The sequence below is a fragment of the Typopeltis vanoorti genome, chromosome 11, assembly GCF_054136105.1.
Source record: "Typopeltis vanoorti isolate ZY-2024b chromosome 11, IOZ_Tvanoo_1.0, whole genome shotgun sequence".
NCBI lineage: Eukaryota > Metazoa > Arthropoda > Arachnida > Uropygi > Thelyphonidae > Typopeltis > Typopeltis vanoorti.
The window spans coordinates 54,854,783-54,880,254 of record NC_143559.1 but is presented as its reverse complement, the minus strand read 5'-3'; the positions used below and the strand labels follow the sequence as shown (position 1 = coordinate 54,880,254).

Sequence of the window (25,472 nt, the reverse complement as noted above, 5' to 3'; positions counted from 1 at the left end):
AGCTTCTACTTCCTTGAGTGTAGATATGTTCATTGCTCCATTTATGTCATGAATTTATCAGATCAAGACTGGATTATTTGGTCTAAAATCTATGCTTCTGCTAGAGGTGTACACTTTTTGATAGTTGATCCAGTCTACCATCAGGCTTTCAGAACTGCCACTGGAGAATTTTGAAGCAAATGAGTTGTTCTTACTTTCCTTATCCTGGTTTACACTCACTCATAGACCCACACTTTACCATGCAGGCATTCAAAACTGAAATCCTACGGAATAGGTTAGTTAATCCTTATTCCAGGAGTGCCTTGTGTCTGTAGATGCGTGTGTTAATAGGGCTGGTTTGCCTGTTCTGAGGGATAAAAAAACCAAGTTTCCAGGTGGGGAAAATCTATCTCCATATAAGATACAGAGATAGACGGTTATCTCCATCGTATCATGGAGCTAACCTTCTCCATCATGTCATGGAGATAACTGGGAATCAAACCCAGGTCTCTCCGACCAAGGGGCTTCATTTTTACTGACCGAGCTACAGAGGCTCGTTCTTACTTTTTACTGGGGTGGCCACAACATGGCTCACAAGCCGGATGCGGTTCACGTCCACACGTCACATGGTCTCTTCACACTCTACCAGGAAAATATAAACAAAAAGAGAAGAGACAACAAAAAAAGAGGAACCAAATAAAAAAAAAAAAAAAAAAAAGAGAGAGAGAGAGAGAAGAGGGAGAGAAAAACAGGATTAATAAAAATTACTGCAGTAAAAAAGTTTAATTCGAAACACGTTAAACGAAGTTTACTTTGAACAATTAGAATAATTTTAAAGTCGGAACACAATAATTTTAGTTACTTATTTACTAGTAGAGGCCTTCCTTGTATCCGTTTTTTTAGTTAGCTCCTTAAAATTAGGTGTGTAATTAGTCAAAGCAGTTCTTACAAACTTGTTCAAATGGTCATCATTTAAATCAGATCTATATTTGATTTAATAAATTGTAACTAACGTGTTGTGGCTGCAGGCATAGCTTCTGCATCCCACCACCCACCTAGCAATTTGCACATTCACTCCCATACCATCGCATTGGTCAAAAGTTACAGCTCTTCTAAGTCCTACTGTAATTATTTTGGCTCCAAAAGGACACGTAGTTGGCCACCCTTGCTATATACAAGGAAATTCCTTGCCAGACCATTCCATTGTAGCCAAGTATTTTTATTCATGGTGGGAAAATGTGTACAATACCTGTCAGACTGCCATACATCCATTTGGCTTGTGTCTTGTGAATAAAAGCAGTTACTCCAAGCTTTAGAATCAGGATAGACAATACTGCATGGATGCAAATAAATACACCACCACCATAAAACAGCTGTAATTCCGCCATGCACTTTTCCTTGTGCAGATACTAATCTGCAGCACCTGCCTCTGTCTTTCAAACATACAAAACATATTATTTTGATTTTGTACCTATGTAGGCAGTTCAGAATCAGTCTCTTGTGTCCAGTAGCAATTAAAATGCTACTGAAGGTGCATTATTTATACTGATTCAAGTAGCTATTTTGAGGCACTCAGTCTGATGCACCAACAAAGTTGTTCTCTCAGATAAATCTCCATGCTTACATTCACATGTGTTGGATCCTAAGTCATTTTCAAAGGTAACACGCTGTCAGTGTTGCTGCTATGTTAGCTCATTCCCTAAAATACTATCATATGCCTCTCCCCTACACAAATTGCAGGCAGATTATAAGACAAATATTAATATTCCATTTGAAATATGAAAAATACCAGGTTAAGCCTGAAATTAAATTCTGGCAGCCCAGAATTTAATTTGTTAATAGGGCTGCATTTCTGCTTGGCTCTGCATAGGTCCTACTCATCTCTCCTCCCGTCCCTTTCCTGTTGAAGAGTTATGATGTCTATTTGTGAATATTCATCTTCTCTAACCATTCATCATATTTTAATCAGCTGTCCTCGTTATGTTAATGGGAACAGTCATTATTTTATTTGTTTTAATGATCCACCTAAGCCTTGTACAGTCAGGCATATTTTTATCTGACACCATTTATACCTGGTATTTTAAATTTTTACAAGAAATTAATTCTTACAAGTATATAACATTTTAAAACTATATACTCTCATATCTTCTTCTGTTCTCAACTCAATAGTTGGTTGGTAATAACAAAATAAAGATTCTTTATCGTAGTGGGATTCAAACCCAGGTCTTTCCAACCAGAGGGCTTTATCTGTATTGACCTATGAAGGCTCTATACTTTCATATACATACTGTTTAATTTTATTTTTTACACATTCAATATACCAGTCATACCTTATTTATTTATATATAGATATTTGTTAGCTTACTTTTATCTTTCATTGTAGTCTCTGATGCACCATAAAAAAATCCTAAACAGCAACAGTCATCAATGTATTCATTAGAGAATTTAAACAGCATTTTCAAAAAGTTTTTTTTTTTTTAAATATAAAAAAAGTTATAAAAGATTTCAGTTCCAGATTGATCTCTCTTTGTGACAGTAATGTTTCTCTAATGCTACCTTTACTGATAATGTTTTATGAAATAGGCCTATTTGCTTGGTAATCACCAGGATCTGAGGAATTATTCAGTAGACATATTATTATTATTATTCCTGACACCTCCAAGGAGTCCAAAGACTCATCGTGGGAGGATACCTACAACTGTCTCAACCACTACACCGAACATCTACTACGAATCAACGCCATCTACTGCCCACCACCACCATAACTGATATTCTGTGTCTGTAAATTGTGTGTGTTCTGAAGGGCTGATTTATCTGTATGCGGGATGAAAAACCCGAATTTCCGGGAGAAAAAACCCTGCTACCTCCGTATGAGGTCGGCTAACTCACCTTCGACTGAAATCGTCCAGATAAAGATTTCTCCTGTCGCGACGAGAATCGAATTTAAGCCTATTCCAATCGAAGGATGCAATGTACAGTCGTTCTTTCAATTGCGCTATGGAGGCGCTTATAAAAGCAGATGATTCCAAATCTACTGAAAATTTCCCAATTCCAGAAGCATTAATTTCTTCTTAAGTGTACTTTGATAAGAACAGTATTATAAACAAACATATAATAATATAGATGCAGCATTATTTCTATGTAAATCTTGAAGGATTACAGCATACAGTAAGTTTATAACTTAAATACATTTAATTCTTCTACTGCATGGCAGTTTTGATAATACTAAGCATATAATTGCATTAATAAATGCAAACAAATTACATATATATTTTTAGATTATCTTATTTAAAACAAAAACATATTCCTCATTAATGGAATTTTCATTCAGTATATTTAATACTGTAAAAGACAAGCATAAGTAAATTACAGTTGTGTGAGATTTTTACAAGGGTTCTTAGGGATAGTCTTGTAAGTGTCAAGGATGTGTTTAAACTTCCTTGAGGTGAAGCCATTCTGTAGCAGGATGCATTGGATGGTGCCTTGTTCTTGTTGGAGATTCTCGGATTGGTCCAGGAAGGCTAATTTTCCATCCTCGATGAAATTTGGTGGTGGGTTTAGACTGTTGATTTTGGTTAAGAAAGCCATTAGACAGGTCAAAAGTTGGTTAACAGCCTACACCTACACATCAACTTCACCATGGAGAAAGAATACAATATCTGTTCACCATAAACTTAACTTCACAGGCTGCTGCATTCAAGATTCAGTCCATCCATCTCAAAAAATAGGCATAATGAAATTTTTGCTTGCACACATATGCTCCAATTCCAAGAATCTCCAGCAAGAACTGGACACCATCCATTGCATTGTACTACAGAATGCCTTTACCTTAAGGAAGTTTAAATCTATCCTGGACACTTATAGCCTATTCCTAAGCACCCTGAACCTTTACAGTGAATCCCTATACCATCACAAGCATCTCAGAGGCATTTGCAAAGATAAGATACACAGTTTACTCCTTACATTCTTTCCTATTAATAAAATCTCCTCCTGGTTGCTATTCATGAAAGATAAACAGCCCCGTCTTTCTCTCCCTGGTGTTTATGAAGTTCAGTGTGATTGCTTCTACTTAGGACAGACAGAATATTCTGTTGAGAAATGACCTCAAGAACACTAGTCTTATATCAATAACAATGAACCTGAAAAATGTCCTCCATATCCACTCTATGCATAGCATGGAATCGATATCCCCTGATCCAATACTATTGCTGATTTAAGTGTTTAAAGTACTTATTTAAAAAGTGCTGAAATACTTCTACATCCCAAACTTAAATTGGAATGACTGTTTATCCATTGCCAAGATTTGGGAGAGTCTTATCCCATAAATGACAAGCAATAAAGTGCTTCTCTTCCTCGCCCCCCTTTTTTTTTAATATATATTTAATGCTGTGTCATTCAATCATTTTATTTATGTAATTGCTTTGTTTTATTGTATTTCAGAATTATTTTAATTTTAGTTTTAGCTTAATTGCAATCTCATTTTATTTTGAAACCACCCATATATAGTGATTTCAAAATAAAACACTGCACTCCAGCACATGGCTCAGCTCTGTAAAAAGGATTAATGTTCTTTGCTGTAGCTTCAACTTGTGATTATACTGATTCATTGAAGATGGCCCAGCTAAATCGAGAGCAAATCATCAACAAAACATAGCTAAACAGTGGGTCTATATGGGGCAGAGTTTAGAGCTTTCTCTTCAAATGTTTCCTTGAAGAAATTAGCTTGTGAGGTGGGAGAGAAATGCAGAACCCATGGCTGTCCCCCTCTTTGTTTCTAGAATTTTCCTTACCAAGCAAATAAGGAAGAAGGACTGAAGAAGATCATTGTTGAAGGAGATGAAGTGCTGATCGTCGAGTTCAAGTTTGTATTTTCTTTGTATCTTCCAATACAAAAAAAACACCAAATTCAAGTGCATCTCGGCATATTGCTTATTTCTTGTGTATCCCATTTTATACACATTGTGATTGATTTTACTTTCATATTTGAAGAATTTTCAAACCTAAGTAACTTGGTAATTCACTTTCTCTCTATATTTAAATCTGATAACAATTACCAGAAATAGATGCAATAATAGTGGCAAGGCAAATGGAGAGTTATTACACTTGTGTCGTGATGTTGTACCATAAATAGTGGTAGTTCCTGTGCAAAGCTACCAGTTATGGGAATGTGGTTGAACCCCCCCCCCCTTCTAAGTCAGAATCTTGTTTAGCTACTGCAGTGATACATTCATACCTAACATTCGTTTTTGAAATTATGGATTTTACAACCGTGTTAGAATAACTCTTTTTATTATCCCAACGTTTCAATCATCACATGCTACTCGTGATCAAATTGGCATGACCTCTAGTGAAAGAAAAAAAAAAAAATTACATCAAGTTAATTTAATTTTTGATTACATGAATAAACATTCTTGCTTACAGATGGTTTTCCTTCCAGTAACAGTGATGTCCTATTTCTATTATTATAATTGTTATTTTTGATTTAAGAAAAAAAAACTATTTATAAATTACAACATGAATAAACTTCCTTATAGATTTTTTTTTCTTTCCCTTTTTTCTTTTTTTTTTCCCCCTTAACAGTGATGTCCTATTTTTCAGTATTAAAGTTGTTATAGATTTAGGATCCTGGATTTTCTAGAGTCCTGTTTATAGTTCTTAGAGAGGAAGGATTCGTGGGACGAATATATGTCTTCCATATGTATGGGATTTTTAGACCATCATTATTGTTTAGATTGGGGTGGTTGATAACGATTTCACAAGCTTCCTTAAATTTGCGTTCATACTATGTTTTGGTGTGATGTAGACAACTAGTGCTTTTCCAGTCACTTCTATGTAAGGTATTTAGAGCATGATGAGAAAGGCCAGCTTCACCATAATTATTATATTTAATGTGTCGTTTATGTTCTTTTTGTCTGATCGGAATTGTGCATCCTGTATATATGGTATGCTGCAGGTACAGTAAATATGGTATACTCCAGGGTGGGCCAGCGGAGGGAGAGAGTTTTTGGATGAGTTGAGTAAGCTTTTTAATTTTTCAGGAGATTTAAAGGTGGCTTTGAGGTTGTATTTTTGTAGTACTCTGTTTATTTTGTTTGATGTCCCTTTAATGTAGGGAATGGTTATAGTTTTTCTGTAGTTTGGTTTATCACTGTTTTTTATTGAGGTCTTGTAGAGAATTTTGTTAATAGTGTTTTGGTTCTATCCATTTTTTTGAAAAGTATCACTGATCACTTTAAATTCATTTTTCAGTGCCTGTTCACTGGAGCAGATCTTCAGAGTCCTGTTTTTTAGGGTATTGATGACACTTAGTTTTTGTGTTGGGTGGTGGCAGGAGTTTATGTGTATATATATTGACCAGTATGTGTCGGTTTCCAGTAAACAGTGAAGGAAAGATTGCCCGAGGGAAGATGTGTGATAAGCGTATCTAGAAACGGCAGTGTGTTTTGTTTTTCAATTGTGAACTGAATACGTTTGTGTTGCTTGTTTAGGTGGCTAAGGAAAGTGTCTGGTGGCCATGAGACCAAATCGCAAAAACATCATCAATGTATCTGAGCCAAACTTTGGGTTTTAAAGGGGAGGAACTTAGAGCAAGTTGTTCAAAATGTTCCATATAAAAGTTAGCAATCGGGGGGGGGGGGGGAATAATGGTGAGCCCATGCTGTGCCTTCTTTTTGTAGGTAGAAAGTGTTTTGCCATACAAAATAACCAGAATGTAATACATGTGCAAAGAGCGCCGTGATATCTGGAGGAAATTTATTCTGTAAAAGAAGAATTGTGTCATTGATTGGGACATTCGTAAAGAGGGCAGAGACGTCAAAACTGACTAATAGATCATCTTTTTCTAATGTAATGTCTTTGATGATGTTTATGAAGCGTTGTGTGTTTTTGATATAGGAGGGGGAATGACCTACCAACTCCTTAAGTGTTGCCACTAATTTTTTGGCTAAGTGATAGGTCGGGCTATCAATCCCTTCGACTATAGGCCTTAATGGTGTATTTTCTTTGTGAATTTTCGGTAGCCTGTAAATTCTTGGGGAACGGGCGTAGTATGGAAATAGTTTTTTTACTGTATCTTCGGGCCATGTGGTAATTGACTTGAGTAGATTTACTTAGCTTTTAATATGTTAAAAGCTCTCAACCTGGTGTATGCAACATTCAGCTCACTGTTATCTCTTCACTAGATGAAGAAACGCAGGTCTACGAGGACGAGATATTAGAGCTGTTGCACAAATATAATAAGAATTCAGCCGTGGGGACTGATGGGATATCAGCACGTGTGCTAAAAGAGTGTTCAGCTGAACAGGCCATTCCTTTGACCAGGCTGTTTAATATGAGTCTCAGAACAGGGAAGATTCTGCAGGAATGTATTGTAATTCCATTGCACAAGGGTGGTGCAAAGACAGATGTATCCAACTATCGACTGATTAGTATCTCAGGAGTGGTGGTGGTGAAGATTTTGGAAAAATTGGTTAGGGCTCGCATTTAGAAATGGATTGACAGCGAATCTCTACTTGCAATGAACAACATGGGTTTACTAAGGGAAGGTCATGTTTTAGCAACTTGATCTCTATAACAATGTTACCATTGAACTTAACAAAGGGAATGGATACACCATGATACTTTTGGATTTTGCTAAGGCTTTTGACAGAATACAGCATGGCACACTGCTGCATAAATTGGAGAAAATGGGTTTGGGTTATACAATATTAGCATGGATAAGAGGATGGCTGACTGACAGATATCAAAAAGATGGGGTATGTGAGTCTGCAAGATTTAAGGTAACTAGTGGTGTACCACAAGGATCAGTCCTTGGTCCACTGTTATTCAATTTGTACATTAGCGACATTGCGAAGAATTTGACAGGCAACATACAAATCAAAATCATATTAAACAAAAAATGCTGACAGGCAACATACAAATCAAAATCATATTAAACAAAAAATGCATTTTTATTTTACGTTAAGTACTTTGTTCATGGGAATGCTGAAATTTCAAGAAGGTGTGTACATTTGCTGATATGCAAAGATAGGTAGGGTAATCAGGAATACTGCTGATATGCAGGTGCTTGTAGAATGATTTGAATTGGCTGGTATTGTGGGCATGGGAAAATGGATTGTAAGTTCAACGTTAGTAAATGTAAAGTCATGCACTTTGGCACGATTAGATATCCAATGTCGTGTTATATTGATTCAATTATGCTAGAAGAAACTGATCAGGCTAATGATCATGGAGTATTATCTACTAATAATGGCCGTCAGCCAGGTAGCAAAAATTGCAAATACAACTCAACAGATAATTGCAATGTTGAAGCGAACTTTGACATGTAAAGATAAGGATGTCATTTTGCCTCTTTACAAGGCTTTGATAAGACCTCACTTGGACTACTGTACGCAGTAGTCCAAGTAGTTTTTGTTGTTATTCTGATACAGTAGAAAGAGTGTAATGGAGAGTGTTAAAAATATTGATATCACGATCGTAGAATACTGCTCTTAAAGATGAATTGAGAATTTGTAGGCAGCACACACCAGCAAGCAGGAGAAAGAGAGTGATATGATTGAGACTTGCATACTTCTGAAAGGGTTATACAGGATTTCAGTTGATGAAATTTTTCATTTTATAGAGGGTGGGGAAAAGACGAGAGTATACATGGAAGCTGAGAATGAATGATGCAAAGAAGGGGTGAGATATAGATTTTTGTCTCATAGATTGGTGTGTGATTGGAATGGATTGCCATTGGATGTTGTGAGTGCAAGCAGTGTGAATGATTTCAAGAACAAGTATGGTTGTGTGTGTGTGTGTAGTATGGTGGCTTCCTTCGACAAGTCCCTGACTCCCTGGAGGATTTTCTTAATAATAATATATTACTTAACCCTCTCTTTTAATGTTACACAGTGATTAGTATTCTTTTTGATAAAATTATGGAGAATATTACCATGTTAAGACCAATTACTTTAATACCCCATCGTTTTGACCTTCATATTGTGGTCATCATCTGGAATATACACATATCTTTAACTTGTATATAACATACATATAACTCATCTCTCTCTCTCTCTCTACACACACACACACACATACGAGGGTGATCTGAAAAGTTCTCGGCCTAACAATGAAAAAACGAATTTATAATTTCAAAATTATTTTTATTTTTCAACATAAATCCCTCAAGACTAATACATTTATTCCAGCGATGCTCCAACACCATCATCCCATCCCTGTAGTGGTTCTTAGTAATATCTGCAAAATACCCCTCTACAGCTGACCAATCACTTCTTGATTTGAAGAAAAAAGGTGACCAGCGAGGAAGAGTTTTAGTTTTGGGAAGTCAGATGGAGCCAAATCTGGGGAATAGGGTTGATGTTCCAACAATTCATAGTGCAGATTCCTTAATTTTCCCATTGCTAAAACACCTTTTTGAGCTGGTGCATTGTCCTCATGAAAGATGATTTTTTTTCTTCTGCAAACCGGGTCTTTTCTCATGAATTTTTTTGTAAGAAAAGACCCGGTTTTGAATTTTTTCGATGCCATGACCTTTCCTGCTGATGGAACCGACTTTGTCTTCTTTGGCGCTGAACATCTGACTTCTGTCCATTGTTTTGACTGCTGTTTGGATTCTGGTGTGTAATGGTGAATTCAAGTCTCATCCATAGTAATAAATTGATGCACAAAATCAGTTTTATTCTTGTTAAAATGCTCCAAACACTGTTCAGAGATTTTCATGCAAGTGCGTTTTTGATCTGCTGTGATTAAGCTTGGCACTCATCTTGCACAAAACTTCTTCATTCGCAATTCATTCAAAATATATCCTACACGTTCTTTTGAAATATCTATAGTCTCAGCAATTTCATGCATTTTGACTTGCCAGGTATCCAATACCATATTGTGCACTTGATCAATGATTTCTGGTGGTGTTACACTTTTTGGACATGCTTCACATGGATCATCGTCAAGGCTGGTATGGCCAAGTTTAAACTCGGCAGTCCATTTCTTAATTGGCGAAAATGAAGGAGAAGAGTGCCCATAAACTTTTATGAACTTCGAATAAATTTCATTTTGCCATTATAACTTCTTTTACAAAGCATTTTATAACCACACGATACTTGATTTTATCCATTTCAAGGGATATATAGACAACACTTTTGCTTCAGATAGCTGTATAAAACAAACTACTTGATAGAATGACTTGCAATTTCACATGGATGCTTATGACAGATATACCAACCTAGAAAAAAAAAAAAATCTTGTCGATAGTGTTGTCATCTATGGTCGAGGCTTAGAACTTTTCAGACCACCCTCGTATATATATATATTATGATGATCTTAATATGAAGGTCACAAAGTAAGGAAATGAAAGTAATTATTCTTAACACAGTAGTAGTTTCCATAATTTTATCAAAATAAATTAGATTACTTAAAATGTTTACCCATTACAGAATTAAGAGAATGAAGCTTGTGAATTAATGATTAATAATTAATTAATATAATGAAGTAAAATTATCTTAGGAATGAAAACAAAATTATATAAACATATATATTTATCAAAAATTGCATTTTTATTTTAGGTAAAGTACTTGTTCATGGGAATGCTGGAATTTCAAGAAGGTGCGTACATTTTTTAGAAATATTATAAATGAGCAGAAATTTTAGAGCCCTTGTAGAAAAAGAGCCAAACCATATTTCCATATCACTCCATCACTTTCTTTTCACATAGAAGGCTGTAAATTATCTGAGGGGAATGGACCCTCCCTGTTGCTGTAAGATAATCAGTATTAAGAATGGATCCTAGTTCATGCTGCATCATGGTTTACTTTAATTTCTTGTGACTATCTGTTCTCTTTTTTTTTTCCCCTTCTCACTTCAGTCACTGTTGTAAATTATGAGTGAAAATGATTTCAAAGACATGTTAATTATTAATAAGGAGGATATTTATTTAAGCAATTATTAATATTAATAATTGCTTAAAGATCAAAGCTATATAGCAAGGAGGAAACCTCCACATAGCTATTTAAGGACTTCTGTTTTTATGTCCATTCCTAATCTTCTTTTGGCATACCCCATTATCAGGTATCTACCTAGATACTGAATGAAAAAGGATGGATGGGATTTTGCCATTTAACAGTATAGGATTTAGTTCACCAGACTGTATTCTGTACTGGCTTAAATCAATAATATTATGTTACAGCTTAATTAAATGTCATACTAGCTAGGATGTTGCCCAGTTACTTTCATCAGAAATCCAGGGCAAATGGTGAAAACTCAACATTAGCAGATTAAGGCACCATCATCATACGATATCTGAAAAAGAAGTGGAACTAGCAGAAGAACCAGTAAAGTACTATTGATGTATTGATTTAACCAAAACAAAGATGACAGATGAGACACTTATAAATAACCACAACATGTTATATTTGGGCAATTGTGATCAAGGAACGAAAGGAGTAGCTTTTCAGCCCTAAACAAGAAGATAATTTTTTTGAATAGCAGGCAGTTTCAAACATAGTGATGATTGATGTTACAATGGGGAAGAAAACTTGGAAGAATATGATCTAGGTGGATTGATACAGTTAGAAATGCCATTGAAAATCAAAATATAATATATGTTAATATTGGTGTCCAGATAAATAATTTAATTTGGAGGAAAATTGTTGGAAGTTTATTTTCCACTTGGTTAGACTATAATAAATTTAGTTTAATCCTGTATGCAAATAAAAGGTTTGCGCCTGAAGTATCTTCAGGACTGACGCAACTCGTAGTAAAGGTGGACCAAGCTCTCATCACTCCTTGTCTCAGTATCTCCCATAATGCAAAGCACATCTCCTTGCAGACATGTATAATGCTATGCATTAAGGGAAGTTCCACTACCCAGACCAGTTTCGACCTTCATTGAGGTCTTGTCAATGGGAGCTAGACCCAGAAAGTGGTGATACTAAGGCAGAAGCAATGGAGAGGTCATATTTACTTATACGAGTTGCCAAAAGGTGTACCTCCTTATTATTAGATTATTCTGGATTTAGAGAAAGATGTTGGAAGTTTATTTTCACTTGGTTAGACTATAATAAATTTAATTTAATCCTTTATCCAAGTGTATGCAAATGAAGTTTGCGCCTGAAGTATCTGCAGGACTGAGGCAACTGGTAGTAAAGGTGGACCAACTTATACGAGTTGCCAATACAAGTTTGGAACTCATATAAGTAAATATGACCCCTCCATTGCTTCTGCCTTAGTATAAATCATCTGAATATTAGCTTGTATCTTGGTCACAGCTGAAGTATATGATATTACACTATTAGGGTTCCAAGGAACAATTGTAGAAAGTTGCATAGATAAAAAAAAATTAATTTAAAATAATTTTTAATTTAAAAAAACAACAAAAACTTATGAACAGTTAATAGTGATCACTTCCCAAAACTCAGATATTGGCACACCATGGAAACAAGATTTTGTAGTCTGCTCAGTTGAGATTTGGGTGGTTTCGTAGTTTCATATGTTTCAAGGAAAAGTCAATCAAATATAAACTAGCTGGAATGAAAAAATTTTGACTGATTGCAAAGAACTCTGTGCCTATTGTCAATAACATGAAAAGCAAGACCAGACTTGTCAGATTCCAAAAATGTAATATAGTCTTGATGTTCTTTAGTTATTATCAGGGCAGAATGGCCAGTCTGTACAAAATAGCAAAGATGATATGAGCAGAGTACTTGGACACTTGGTAAGGAAAGAGTGGTAATGTATCCTTTGTAGATGATAGGAAGGAAGACAGTTTCTGAGCTGGTTTAAAGGAGGCATACAGGTGTAATTTACAAAGAATCCTTGCCATTTGTTCCGAGATTCCTTTAAGATAGGATAAAAAGAAAAATAAATAGGACATTTGGAAGTTTTTTCTCACTTGGTTAGACTATAATAAATTTGTTTTAATCATTTATCCAAGTGTAAGCAAACAAAGTTTGCTCCTGAAGTTTCTTCAGGACTGAGGCAACTGGTGGTAAAGGTGGACCAAGCTCTCATCACGTGTCTTGATGTCTCCCATAATGCAAAGCACATCTCCTTGCGGACATGTATAATGCTATCCATTAAGGGAAGGGCCACTACCCAGACCGGTTTTGACCTTTATTGAGGTCTCATCAGTGGGAGCCAGACCCAGAGGTGGTGATACTATGGTAGAAGTAATGGAGAAGTCATCAATAAAGGTCGAAACCAGTCTGGGTATGGCCCTTCCCTTAATGCATAGCATTATATATGTCTGCAAGGAGATATGCTTTGCATTATGGAAGACACTAAGACATATGATGAGAGCTTGATCCAACTTTATCACGAGTTGCCTCAGTCCTGAAGATACTTAAGGTGCAAACTTTGTTTGCTTACACTTGGATAAAGGATTAACTAAATTTATTATAGTCTAACCAAGTGGAAAAAAAAACTTTCAGCATCTTTACAAATCCAGAGTAATTTAATAAGAAGGTGAGACACCTTTTCGCAACTCATATAGATAAATATAACTTCTCCATTACTTCCACCTTAGTATCACCACCTCTGGGTCTGGCTCCCACTGATGACACCTCAATAAAGGTCGAAACCAGTCCGGGTAGTGGCCCTTCCCTTAATGTATAGCATTATACATGTCTGCATGGAGATGTGCTTTGCATTATGGGAGACACTAAGACAAGTGATGAGAGTTTGGTCCACCTTTACCACGAGTTGCTTCAATCTTGAAGATACTTCAGGTGCAAACTTTGTTTGCTTTCACTTGGATAAAGGTTCTCGTAGAAAAGCTTATACATTGGTTGCACGTGATTACTAAATAACTTAAGGAATTCACAAAGTATACTGGAATATAAATTAAAATAAACTTTAATATATACTTCCTATATTTCAGCAACGTCACGATGCATCTTCATGGGAACATAACATTAAGACACATGCATGCAGGCACTAAAACAGCAAATGAGGTCGAAGCGAGGAAACTACTGTTTTTCCTAACGTCCTGATGGTGCCCCCCCCCTTCCCCATGGGCTATATTAGGTATTCTTGGCTGTTGGGCTGAAGTTCTCAAGATGTACGTCTCCCAAATTTGGGACAGTCTCATGCATCCAAATTTGTTGAGGTTTGGCATGCTTCTTAGGGCTGAGGCTGATTCTATGAATAGTCTTTCAAATTTATAATTGCAGCGGTGTATTACTGTGGCTTTCTTCCACTGTATTCTGTGGCATGTATCCAGAGCATGGTCTGCAAGCCCAAAGTGGCTGTACTGGTGAATCTGGATGTAGTCCTTGTGTTTCGAAATTCTGATATTCTTTGTCCTTATGTCTGGCCAAAGTAGAACAGCTTACAGCTGCAAGGGGGGACACCATCAGGAATTTAGGAAAACCAGTAGTTTCCTCACTTCGACCTCATTTGCTGTTTAAGTGCCTGCGTGCATGTGTCTTAATCTTATGTTCCCATGAAGATGGCAACGTGACGGTACCATAATATATAATAAATTTAGTTTAATCCTTTATTCAAGTGTGAGCAAACAAAGTTTGCACCTGAAAGTATCTTCAGGACTGGGGGTAAGGTGGTACAACACTAGGAAACTCATTGCAAAGGTGGAGCAAGCTAAAATCACTCCTCTCTCAGTATCTCCCATAATGCAAACCACATCTCCTTGCAGATATGTATAATGTTATGCATTAAGGGAAGGGCTGCTATCCAGGCTAGTTTCGACCTTTATTGAGGTCTCTTCAATGGGAGCCGGGCCCAGGTGGAGATACCAAACAGAAGCATTAGAAAGGTCATCTCTACCTATAGGAGTTGCAAAATGGTATGCCACATTTTTATTAAATTACTCTAGATTTAGAGAAAGATGTTGATCAACATCTGTCTCTATCTTAATGCATAAATTATTCTGGATTTAGAGAAAGATGTTGATCCACATCTTTCTCTAAATCCAGAGTAATTTAATAAAAAGGTGCACACCATTTGGCAACTCCTATAGGTAGAGATGACCTTGCTAATGCTTCTGCCTGGTATCTCCACCTGGGCCTGGCTCCCACTGAAGAGACCTCAGTAAAGGTCGAAACTAGTCTAGGCAGTGGCCCTTCCCTTAATGCATAACATTATACTTATCTGCAAGGAGATGTGTTTTGCATTATGAGAGATACTGAGAGAGGAGTGATTTTAGCTTGCTCCACCTTTGCAACGAGTTGCCCGGTGTTGTACCACCTTACCCCAGTGCTGAAGATACTTTCAGGCACAAACTTTGTTTGCTCACACTTGGATAAAGGATTAAACTAAATTTATTATAGTCTAACCAAGTGAAAAATAAAATTTCAACATCTTTCTCTAAATCCAGAGTAATTTAATAAAAAGGTGGCACACCGTTTGGCAACTCTTATAGGTAGAGATGACCTTGCTAATGCTTCTGCATGGTATCTCCACCTGGGCCTGGCTCCCACTGAAGAGACCTCAATAAAGGTTGAAACTAGTCTGGGTAGTGGCCCTTCCCTTAATTTATAATTTTAAATTAAGGGAAGTTTTTTAAATTTATAATTGCGCCAGCTTCGCATTGCTACGAGAACAAATTGCCGCCACGCACGTTCTCCTAGCTGATGCAAACAAAGCTATTTGGGTGCTAGAGGAAGAGCTTTTCAAAACGCTGAATCACGAACTTTGGTCAATTCTATGTGACATCTCGTGCACTTCGGCAGATAAAGAATTTGAGGAAATACGGAGTCGACATATCAAGAAATTTGATAATTTAAAAAAGAACTCTACTCCCAAACCAAAACTACCACTCAACATGGTAGTCAACCTTTCTTTGTTATTTTGAAGCCTGAAGCGCTCAATGCTCTTGCACGTGGCCACAATTTTGCCATTGCTCCTAGAAAAATACTGGCCGAAGAAATTATGATCCAGTTTGAATGCGGTATCCACAACCTTCCAAACCACATTGGCAACAATATTAGAGTGGATGTAGCCTGTGTTCTCACCAAAGCAAGACCACCAAAAACCAACATATCCAATAGTGAATATAAGGCTCTACAGGAAATGAAAAAAGACAAAGAAATAGTAACCACCAAAGTGGATAAGTTGAATGCCACTGTGGTGCTCAACCATACTGACTACACAGGTAAGCTTAATGCTTTATTATTAGATCGGGCTGCTTATTTCCCCATACAAGCCCACCAACTCACAAATCAGGAAACTCCATAGGCTCCTTAAGAAGGTCACCTCTTGGCCTGTGGAAGTTACTACTAACAAATTAAAACCTTTTAACTCTAGACCCCCCCCTTATATATGGGCTCCCAAAAATACATAAATAAAATGTGCCATTACGTCCCATAGTGGATGGCATTGATTCCCCATGTACAAATTAGCCAAACATTTAGCCAAAGCGCTTGCACATTATACTGGCAACACACCATCACACACAAAAAACTCAGCCCACTTCAAAGCTAGTGTAGAAAACCTTACACTCCAACATACGGACATAATGGTCAGTTTTGACATCTCCTCCTTATTCACAAATGTCCCACTCAAGGAAACCTTAGAGCTCATCCTAGTCAAATTTCCTCCTGATATCTCAGCCCTATTTCAGTTCATAATGAACTCGGGCTATTTCGTTTGGCAGTGAAAATTCTACAAACAGATAGAGTGGGGACAGCCATGGGTTCACCACTCTACCCCACCCTTGGCCAACTTCTATTGAGACTTTGAAGAGAAAACCTACCATATGGCTTCGCTATGTTGATGAAGATGTGTTCGCTATTTGGCTGCATGGCTCTGATACACTCCTCTCCTTCTTAACGCACTTAACCAACACCCCAGAATCAAGTTCACCCCTGGAAAAAGAGGAAAACAACAGTCTCCCTTTCCTAGACACATTAGTCACCCGCCAGCCTGATGGAACTTTGGTTTTTCTCAGTTTATAGAAAACCCACCCATACAGGCAATGTACATTCACCAACAATTTCCCCCCCACACACAACAATATGGAGTTATTAAGACACTATACAACAGGGCTAAACTAATCTGTTCAAATGACAATGCCCTAACCACTGAACTAAATCATATGCTTAACACTTTCTCAGCCAATGGCTACAACCCCCAAAAAATATTAACACCAGTAAACCACAGCCCTCTTCCCCATTCACAAAAAAATTACTCTAAATCCATCACCATTCCCTATATCCGGGGCACCTCGGAAAAAATTACCAAAATCCTGAATAAACATGACCTGACCTCTTGTTACAGACTATATAGAAAAATGGCAATTGGCATCCCTTATCCGCTCTACTAAAGACCAGTCACTTCCCTTAGACCTACCTGGTGTATACCAGGTCCCTTGCAGCTGTAAGCTGTCTTACATCGGCCAAACAGGCAGGACAGTGAATATCAGAATTTCGGAACACAAGGACTACATCCGGTTTCACCAGTACAACCACTCTGGGCTTGTAGACCATGCTCTGTATACATGCCACAGAATACGGTGGAAGAAAGCCACAGTAATACACCGCTGCAATTATAAATTTGAAAGACTATTCATAGAATCAGCCTCAGCCCTAAGAAGCATGCCAAACCTCAACAAATTTGGATGCATGAGACTGCCCCAAATTTGGGAGACGTACATCTTGAGAACTTCAGCCCAACAGCCAAGAATACCTAATATAGCACATGGGGGGGGGGGGGGGGGGGGGGCACCATCAGGACTTTAGGAAAAACAGTAGTTTCCTCGCTTCGATCTCATTTGCTGTTTTAGTGCCTGCGTGCATGTGTCTTAATGTTATGTTCCCATGAAGATGCATTGTGACGTTGCTGAAATATAGGAAGTATACATTAAAAGTTTATTTTAATTTATATTCCAGTATACTTTGTGAATTCCTTAAGTTATTTAGTAATCATTGGATAAAGGATTAAACTAAATTTATTATAAATAGGACATTTATTTAATTAGTTAGCCTGCTAATATTGCTGCCTTATATGCAGCATCTTCAGAACACAAACACTTTGTCACAATATGCAAACAGTAACAATTAGTTAATACTGGATATAAATTTTAATAGTCAACACAAAGAACTGAAGTCCTAATTGTTCGATAAAGAGAAATTTTACAAGAATTAAATCATTCCTAAAATAATCACATTTTTGGCAAATTATTACAGCTATACCTGTTCAGGGTTAGGGAATGTTTCATAGCTGATGCTGACCACAAAAAACCGTCTCTCCAACGTGTACTCTGTGTACTTTAGTTTTTTTCCCTAACAAGTATAGCCGTAATAATTTGTCAAAAATGTGATTATTTTAAGACAGATCTCTGTCTTTCCATCGCAAGCTATATCACGGGTACAGTGCTCTTCATATATTCCTGGATGTAATGAAGGATTGAGTTTGCCCTTAGGCAAATGGACACAGGTTGATACATGATTTGATTGTAGTGTGGAACTCATATTTAATAAGCACTCTGGATATCTTTTCAGATATGCCCCGAATTTATGGGATAGTTTTCAGTGGTGTTGTGCATTCTGAAGGGGGGGGGGAGATGGAATTGGATGGCATTTAGTGTTTTATCAGTTTTTTGGGATTATAGCCATTGGCTATAAAATGTGTGGTGAAGTCAGCAATTTAGTGCTAAGAGCAATATAGTAGTACATAATCAATCATATAATCATCCACCCCGACAGCACTGTATCCTCAAAATGCTAACACACAGCCAGTGACTATCTATTCCAGTGCTTGTACTACTGAACTTGCTTATCTTCACCATACAATTTTTAATCAATTTAATCTCCCAAAAAATAGATAAACCATTATATAATTATATAAAGGAGGCATAATAATATATAGATAATACACAAGACCACAGCAAAACTGTTAGAGAAATCCATGAGAAATCACGTGTCAGTTCTTTTATTCTTGAGTTGGATGCTTTCTCTTTCTGCTACTGCATGTCAACATGTAAATTAAAGATGCCGAGAAATGATATTCCTGGTTTAATACTTTATCCAAGTGTAAGCAAACAAAGTTTGCACCTGAAGTAACTTCAGGACTAGGCATCTCGTATATAGAAGCTAAGGGCTTCACATCACTTGCCTTAGTATCAAATAATACAAAGCACATATCCTTACGAATATGTATAATGCTATGCATTATGGGAAGGGCCACCACTATGATTTTGCTAATTCAACTTGGAATGCTGGCCAAATGGGAATTTGTAGTTGTTGGAACTGCAATAAGACATTCTGCATTACTTAAACCTTGGCATCCCCTCTGGGTCTGGCTCCCACTAATGAGACCTCAATAAAGGTTGAAACCAGTCTGGGTAGTGGCCCCTCCCATAATGCATAGCATTATACATGTCTGTAAGGATATCTGCTTTGCATTATAGGATACTAAGGCAAGCGATGTGAAGTCATTTGCTTCTATATACGAGTTACTCCAGTTCTGAAAATACTTCAGGTACAAACTTTGTTTGTTTACACTTGGATAAAAGATTAAATCAGGAATATAATTTCTTGGCATTTTTAATTTATACTATAACCAAGTGGAAAAACTTCCTGTGTTACTCATACTAGCACTGCCATTGCAAATTTCTAATGTTGTTGTTAATTCTTCTGCTTTTGTTAGCAAAACTCTTCTGCTCTTCCTATCTTGTCCATCCTTGTCAATCAGTTCTCACTAATGTCAATAATTTTTGATCCCACTATTAATGCTAAGAATTTCTTACCTTTATTCTTGATGCTTATGGCATTAGTGTATTTGCATGAAGGTCAATTGCTTGACTGATCATTGTTCATGTAATACTTGAAATATGTTCAGTTCAAACCAGGTAGCTGTAGTTGATTCTTTCTCGACCAATTCCTGCCCTTGCAGATTTCCACAGTATATACTTATTTCTTGACCAAAACTAGCTCTTCATTTCCTGGGGTTTTCCTTAACAAGTTATCATTTTTCTCTCTCATACAGTTAATACCATTTAATTTAATGCATATATTCACACTTTTATGGCTCAGGCAAGTAAACAGAATTAACATTCTTTGTTCTAGCCTCACCTTGTGATTATGCTAGTGATGGCCTGTTAATTTTTGGTTGAAATATTTGCAATACTAAAAATTATTCTTTGTTGTGAATACTTATGATAAAGATTATAATAATCTTATCTTCTTGTATATTGTACTTTTTTCCTTTCAATTTATTTGTTCTGAGCAATGTATTATTATCATCCACTCATTCTACTTTTTTTTTGCATTGCTAAGATGAATCAATTCCCAATTCTAAATCTGAATTCAAGACTAGATTTTTCTTTTCAGATTGATACTTACTAGCTTTTCCTGGCACAAACACATCACTTCCATATTATTCTTGGCTTCAAAAAAAAAAAAAAAAAAATAGTACCTTTTTCATCAGGCCATGACATTTTAACTTTATACAAATCTGAAATCTGCCTAACCTTGAAAGACTGCTCTCACATTTGGAGTAGTGCACCAAAAACATTTCTAAAAATTCTTGATCCCATCTGAAAGAGGGTAGTTTGGCTTAGTGACAGTTCCCTTCTCCAGTCACCTCTCACATGTAAAGTTTTTACATTTTATCTTTTTCTGTGTAGGTTACCATGGGTGCTCTTTAGTATTACTGGCATCCAACATGCCCCCCCCCTTTTTTTTTTTCTGTTAAACCTACAATAACACAAGCAAGTATTGCCAAAAATCCTTTTATAGTTAAATTGTTGACTCACGAATCTGCTCTTCCCATTAGTCTTCTATTCCATATACCCTCAGAATAGAAGATATGGGAAAAAGCTTTGGGAATTAGAAAAGCTGTGGAACAGCTTTTCTTATGAAATATTTTCCAAAAACTACATCCTCCAGCTCTTCAAAAGGGATATCAACATGATCCCTGCCTACATTTCATTGATTTACTATAAGCTTTGCAGCATTTCTTGTGTGGAAATGACATATTTTAATATGTTATTTCTACACAAGAAATGCTGTGTTGGGCATTAAGAGATGAGAGACCATAGTTCATATTCGATTGCTGTACAATACAGGTGGATTATTAGCTGCACTTATCTACATAAAGTAATTAAGTTTTAATTTGCAGGTCACTTACTTTGATATATGATGTTTAAAAAGTTGACTACATTTTAATAGGATATGTGCATCAATCATCCAATATTGAGTATAAATCTGAATTTTCTTTGGAAAAATTATTGCTGGAATAGTGTTATTTTTCTCATTAATCTATACTTTAATTTGCAGAATTTTAATTTTTTTTTGGTGACAGAACAGATATATAAGTTTAAAAAGAGTTCAGAAGAGAAACTAACATCCTATTATATAAGCAAAATGGATATTAAATTCAGCATTATTTCAAAGCTGAATGTAGAAACTGAAAGTTTCAAGGTAAGTTAACCAGAGAGCTTACAGGAATACACTCTCTGGCATTCACAAGTTCTCTTAGTGTGGACTACTTAAAAGACATAGGTGCCACCCAAGCATCTATATATTTGCCTTCTATTAGTCCATTTTGATAAGGTTTCACTGGCCTGACAGCTATTTCGATCTGGTTGGAAGTTTTTCCCCACATGGTTAGATTATAAATTATATATTTAATTTAATCCTTTATCCAAGTCTAAGCAAACAAAGTTTGCACCCAAAGTATCTTCAGCTGGGGCAACTCATAGCAGAGGTGGACAAAGCTTCATATCACTTGCCTTAGTATCCCATAATGCAAAGCACATCTCCTTGCAGACATTGTATAATGCATTATACATGTCTGCAAGGAAGATGTGCTTTGCATTATGGGATACTAAGGCAAGTGATGTGAAGCTTTGTCCACCTTTGCTACGAGCTGCTTCAGACGCAAACTTTGTTTGCTTCAGACGCAAACTTTGTTTGCTTACACTTGGATAAAGGATTAAACTAAATATATAATTTACCAACCAAGTGGGAGAAAAAAACTAACCAACATCTAACCAAGTGGGAGAAAAAAACTTCCAACATCTTTCTCTAATCTAGACTAATTTAATAATAAGGTGCGACACATTTTGGCAACTCATATAGGTAAATATGACTTCTGCATTGCTTCAACCTTGGTATCACCTCTAGGTCTTGCTCCCACTGAAGAGACCTCAATAAATGTCGAAACCGATCTGGGTAGTGATCCTTCCCATAATGCATAGCATTATACATGTCTGCAAGGAGATGTGCTTTGCATTATTGGATACTAAGGCAAGTGATGTGAAGCTTTGTCCACCTTTGCTCGAGTTACCTCAGTACTGAAGATACTTCAGATGCAATGTTTGCTTACACTTGGATAAAGGATTAAACTAAATACAGTCATACCCCGAAGTTACGCGGTAGATGGGACCAACAAAAAAGCACGCAAGTCGAATTCGCGTAACTCAGGGTTTAATTTTGCATGTAATTTATATATACAAACATACAAAATATTAGTTAATTGGGACCAAAGGTTTACAAAAAAACCTATATTTTTTAAGAAATATAATCATAATTGTAGTTTTTTGTACATAAAAAAAAAAAAAAAAAGAAATTTCGATGTCGATGGTTTCAAAAAATCTAATAGATTCATCTGATGGCATAATGTCTTTTTCTTGTCATGCAAAATTTCTTCATAGCAAGCTAATGATTTTTTTATTCCTTGCCTTGTGGCTACAATTCATTCCTCGTTAGAATGTATGTCCTCCAAAATCGGTAAACCTTTCTTTTATGATTGTTCTTACTTTGGATTCCTGTAGATCGAACTTCTTTGCTAGCTCACAAATTTTCATTCCGCCTTCAAAATCCTTAATAATGTTGAGTTTTGTTTCCAAAGTCAATGTTTTTCTTTTCTTACTAGCTGTAGAAGAATCGGACTTGCTTCTTATGAATTACTTCTTCTAGGCAAAGAGCTAATGCTCTTCGCTTAGAAGTCGCTTCTCTACTTAAGGCAAAACTTCCTCCTTCCAGCATATCTCCTTCTGAAATGAAATCTTTACAGTCCTTGAGAAAAAATAATCACCTCATTATCACTAAAGCTGACAAGGGAAAAGCAACAGTAGTTATGGACTCTGCAAATTATAGAAGAAAACTTTTTCTTTTGCTTCGTGATCGCTCCACATATCAAGAAATTGATTATAATCCAACCAACAGACAACTAAAGAAATTAAATTCTCTCTTAGATGAAGTCATCAGTTTAGATAAAGACACAATTGAAAGACTTAAAACTCATTTTGCAAGACCTCCTAGATTTTATGGCCTTCCAAAAATCCATAAGATTGACTATCCTCTTCGTCCAATAGTAGATTGTATTGATTCTCCTACTTACCGTATAGCCAAATATCTAGCTAAATTATTGAAATCTTACATTGGCAACTCTAATTCTTTTTTAAAAAACTCCTCAGATTTCTTAGAAAAATTAAATGATGTCTCATTACAACCTACAGATCTTATGGTTAGCTTTGATATAGAATCTTTATATACCAATGTACCTCTCAAGGAAACTTTAAAATTACTTGCTGACATCTTTCCTCAAGACATTATAAAACTATTCAATTTCGTAATACATTCTGGATATTTCGTATGTCAAAATAAATTTTACAGCCAAGTAGAAGGAACTGCCATGGGAAGTCCTCTTTCTCCGGCTTTAGCTAACTTTTATTTAGAACATTTAGAAAAAGTTCTCTTCTCATCTATTTTCCCTCAACCATCTTTTTGGGTAAGATATATAGATGACATCTTTACTATTTGGCCTCACAGCAAAAACTCTTTACCTTCTTTTTTAAACAGTATTAATTCCTTGCATCATCGTATAAAGTTTACTATGGAAATAGAAGAAAACAACCAGTTATCTTTTTTAGACGTTCTCCTCATCCGGTCACCTTCAAATATTCTTACAACTACAGTATACAGGAAACCAACGTTCACAGGTCATTATATTCTTAAAGAATCAGCCCATCATCCATGTCAAAAAACAGGAATTATAAAATGCCTCATCAGAAGAGCCAAAACTAATTGTTCTACTTTTGATTATCTACAGAAAGAACTTTCTACTATCCAACAACACATGAAACTCAATGGCTTTTCTGAAAAAAAGTACTCAACATCTTCTCAATTCTTATAATCCTCCACAAAACAACAAAGTTTCAATACATCGAGTGCCTATTCCTTATATCTCCGGTATTTCAGAACCTGTCGCAAGAATTTTAAAGAAATATGATTTAACAACTACGTATTCACCTATTAACAAATTGTCTTCTCATTTTCCTTCTCCTAAAGACAAACGCTCAACCTTATCTCTTCCTGGAGTTTATCAAATTCCTTGCAACTGTGATCGCTCCTATTTTGGACAGACTGGACGTTCTCTTGAAAAAAGAATCCAAGAACATCAATCTTCCATTCTTCACAACAAACCTGAAAAGTCTGGATTGGCTCAACACGGGATTGAAACTGACCACAGCATCTTTTGGTCCAGGACTCGCCTCTTACATAGATCCCGTTATAGGTTCGAACGTTTGTTCAAGGAAAGCGTGGAGGCCTTGCTCCATCATCCCAACCTGAATTGTAATGACTGTATTCGATATCAAAAATCTGGGAAAGTCTAATCAAGATTACTCATTAATTTTTTTTTTTTTTCCCCAATCATGTCTCTACTTCAAAATGTTCTCTTTCATACTTAGTTATAACATCACGCAGTGTGTTCTATTTTTAACGATCTATTGTTAGTATTCTAGCTTGTATTTTTTTTTTTTTTTTTTTTTTTTTTTTAAACTGTTCTTGTAATACCACTGAGGATGGTCTGCTATTTCCAGACCGAAATATTTGGTTAAATAAATATCTTTCTTGTGGTTACGTGCATATATCATTCAGGTTGTTGCTGTCAGAAGGTATATTTTGTATTATGAGATGATTGATTTTATATGTAGCTGATGGAGCCATTGAAACAATTTATGAACTTTAAATTGAGATTCCTCCTCTTTTTGTGAAGAGAAATTCCAATTTTGAAATTTATTATTATTATTATTTGATAACCTCTATGGAGTCAACAGACTTGTCATGGGAGGCCTGCTTAACCAGCAACATGTCTATCATAATGAGCTTTGAAGTTATTTACACTACATAATGCACTTGAGCGATGCATTCCATTCACTAACAACTCTCCACGTAAAATATCTATTTCTCACTCCCTTCTTCATCCACAGCTCTATACACCTTCCAGAAATGACCTCTCGTTCTTCCCATCTTAACATCCACTCTTTTTTATAATTTCTTTTGTATTAATCTGATAAAATCCCTTAACAGATTTGAAGATCTATATCATATCTCCTCTTTTCCTCCTATCTACCAACCTCTGTAATCCACATTCTCTCAAACGCTCTTCATAATCAACACTCCAGAGTCCTAATATCACTTTGGTTATTCATCTTTGGACCTCTCTAGTGTTTCCACATCACAATGAAAACCAGCGGAGCAAATTTGAGCACTATAGTCCATATGTAATCTGACCAACGCCTTATATAGATG

At 36.2% G+C, this 25,472-nt stretch overlaps 1 protein-coding gene across 2 annotated transcripts in view; it reads left to right on the top strand.

Annotated features, from left to right (window-relative positions):
• Window positions 1-25,472, top strand: part of LOC150101593 (serine/threonine/tyrosine-interacting protein-like) — a 264,341-nt gene that overhangs the window by 175,687 nt on the left and 63,182 nt on the right. For both annotated transcript variants that reach the window (XM_090400470.1, XM_090400471.1), the window contains one exon: window positions 10,542-10,581. In XM_090400470.1, the coding sequence (XP_090256596.1) occupies window positions 10,542-10,581 (40 nt within the window). The remainder of the gene's footprint in view (window positions 1-10,541; window positions 10,582-25,472) is intronic.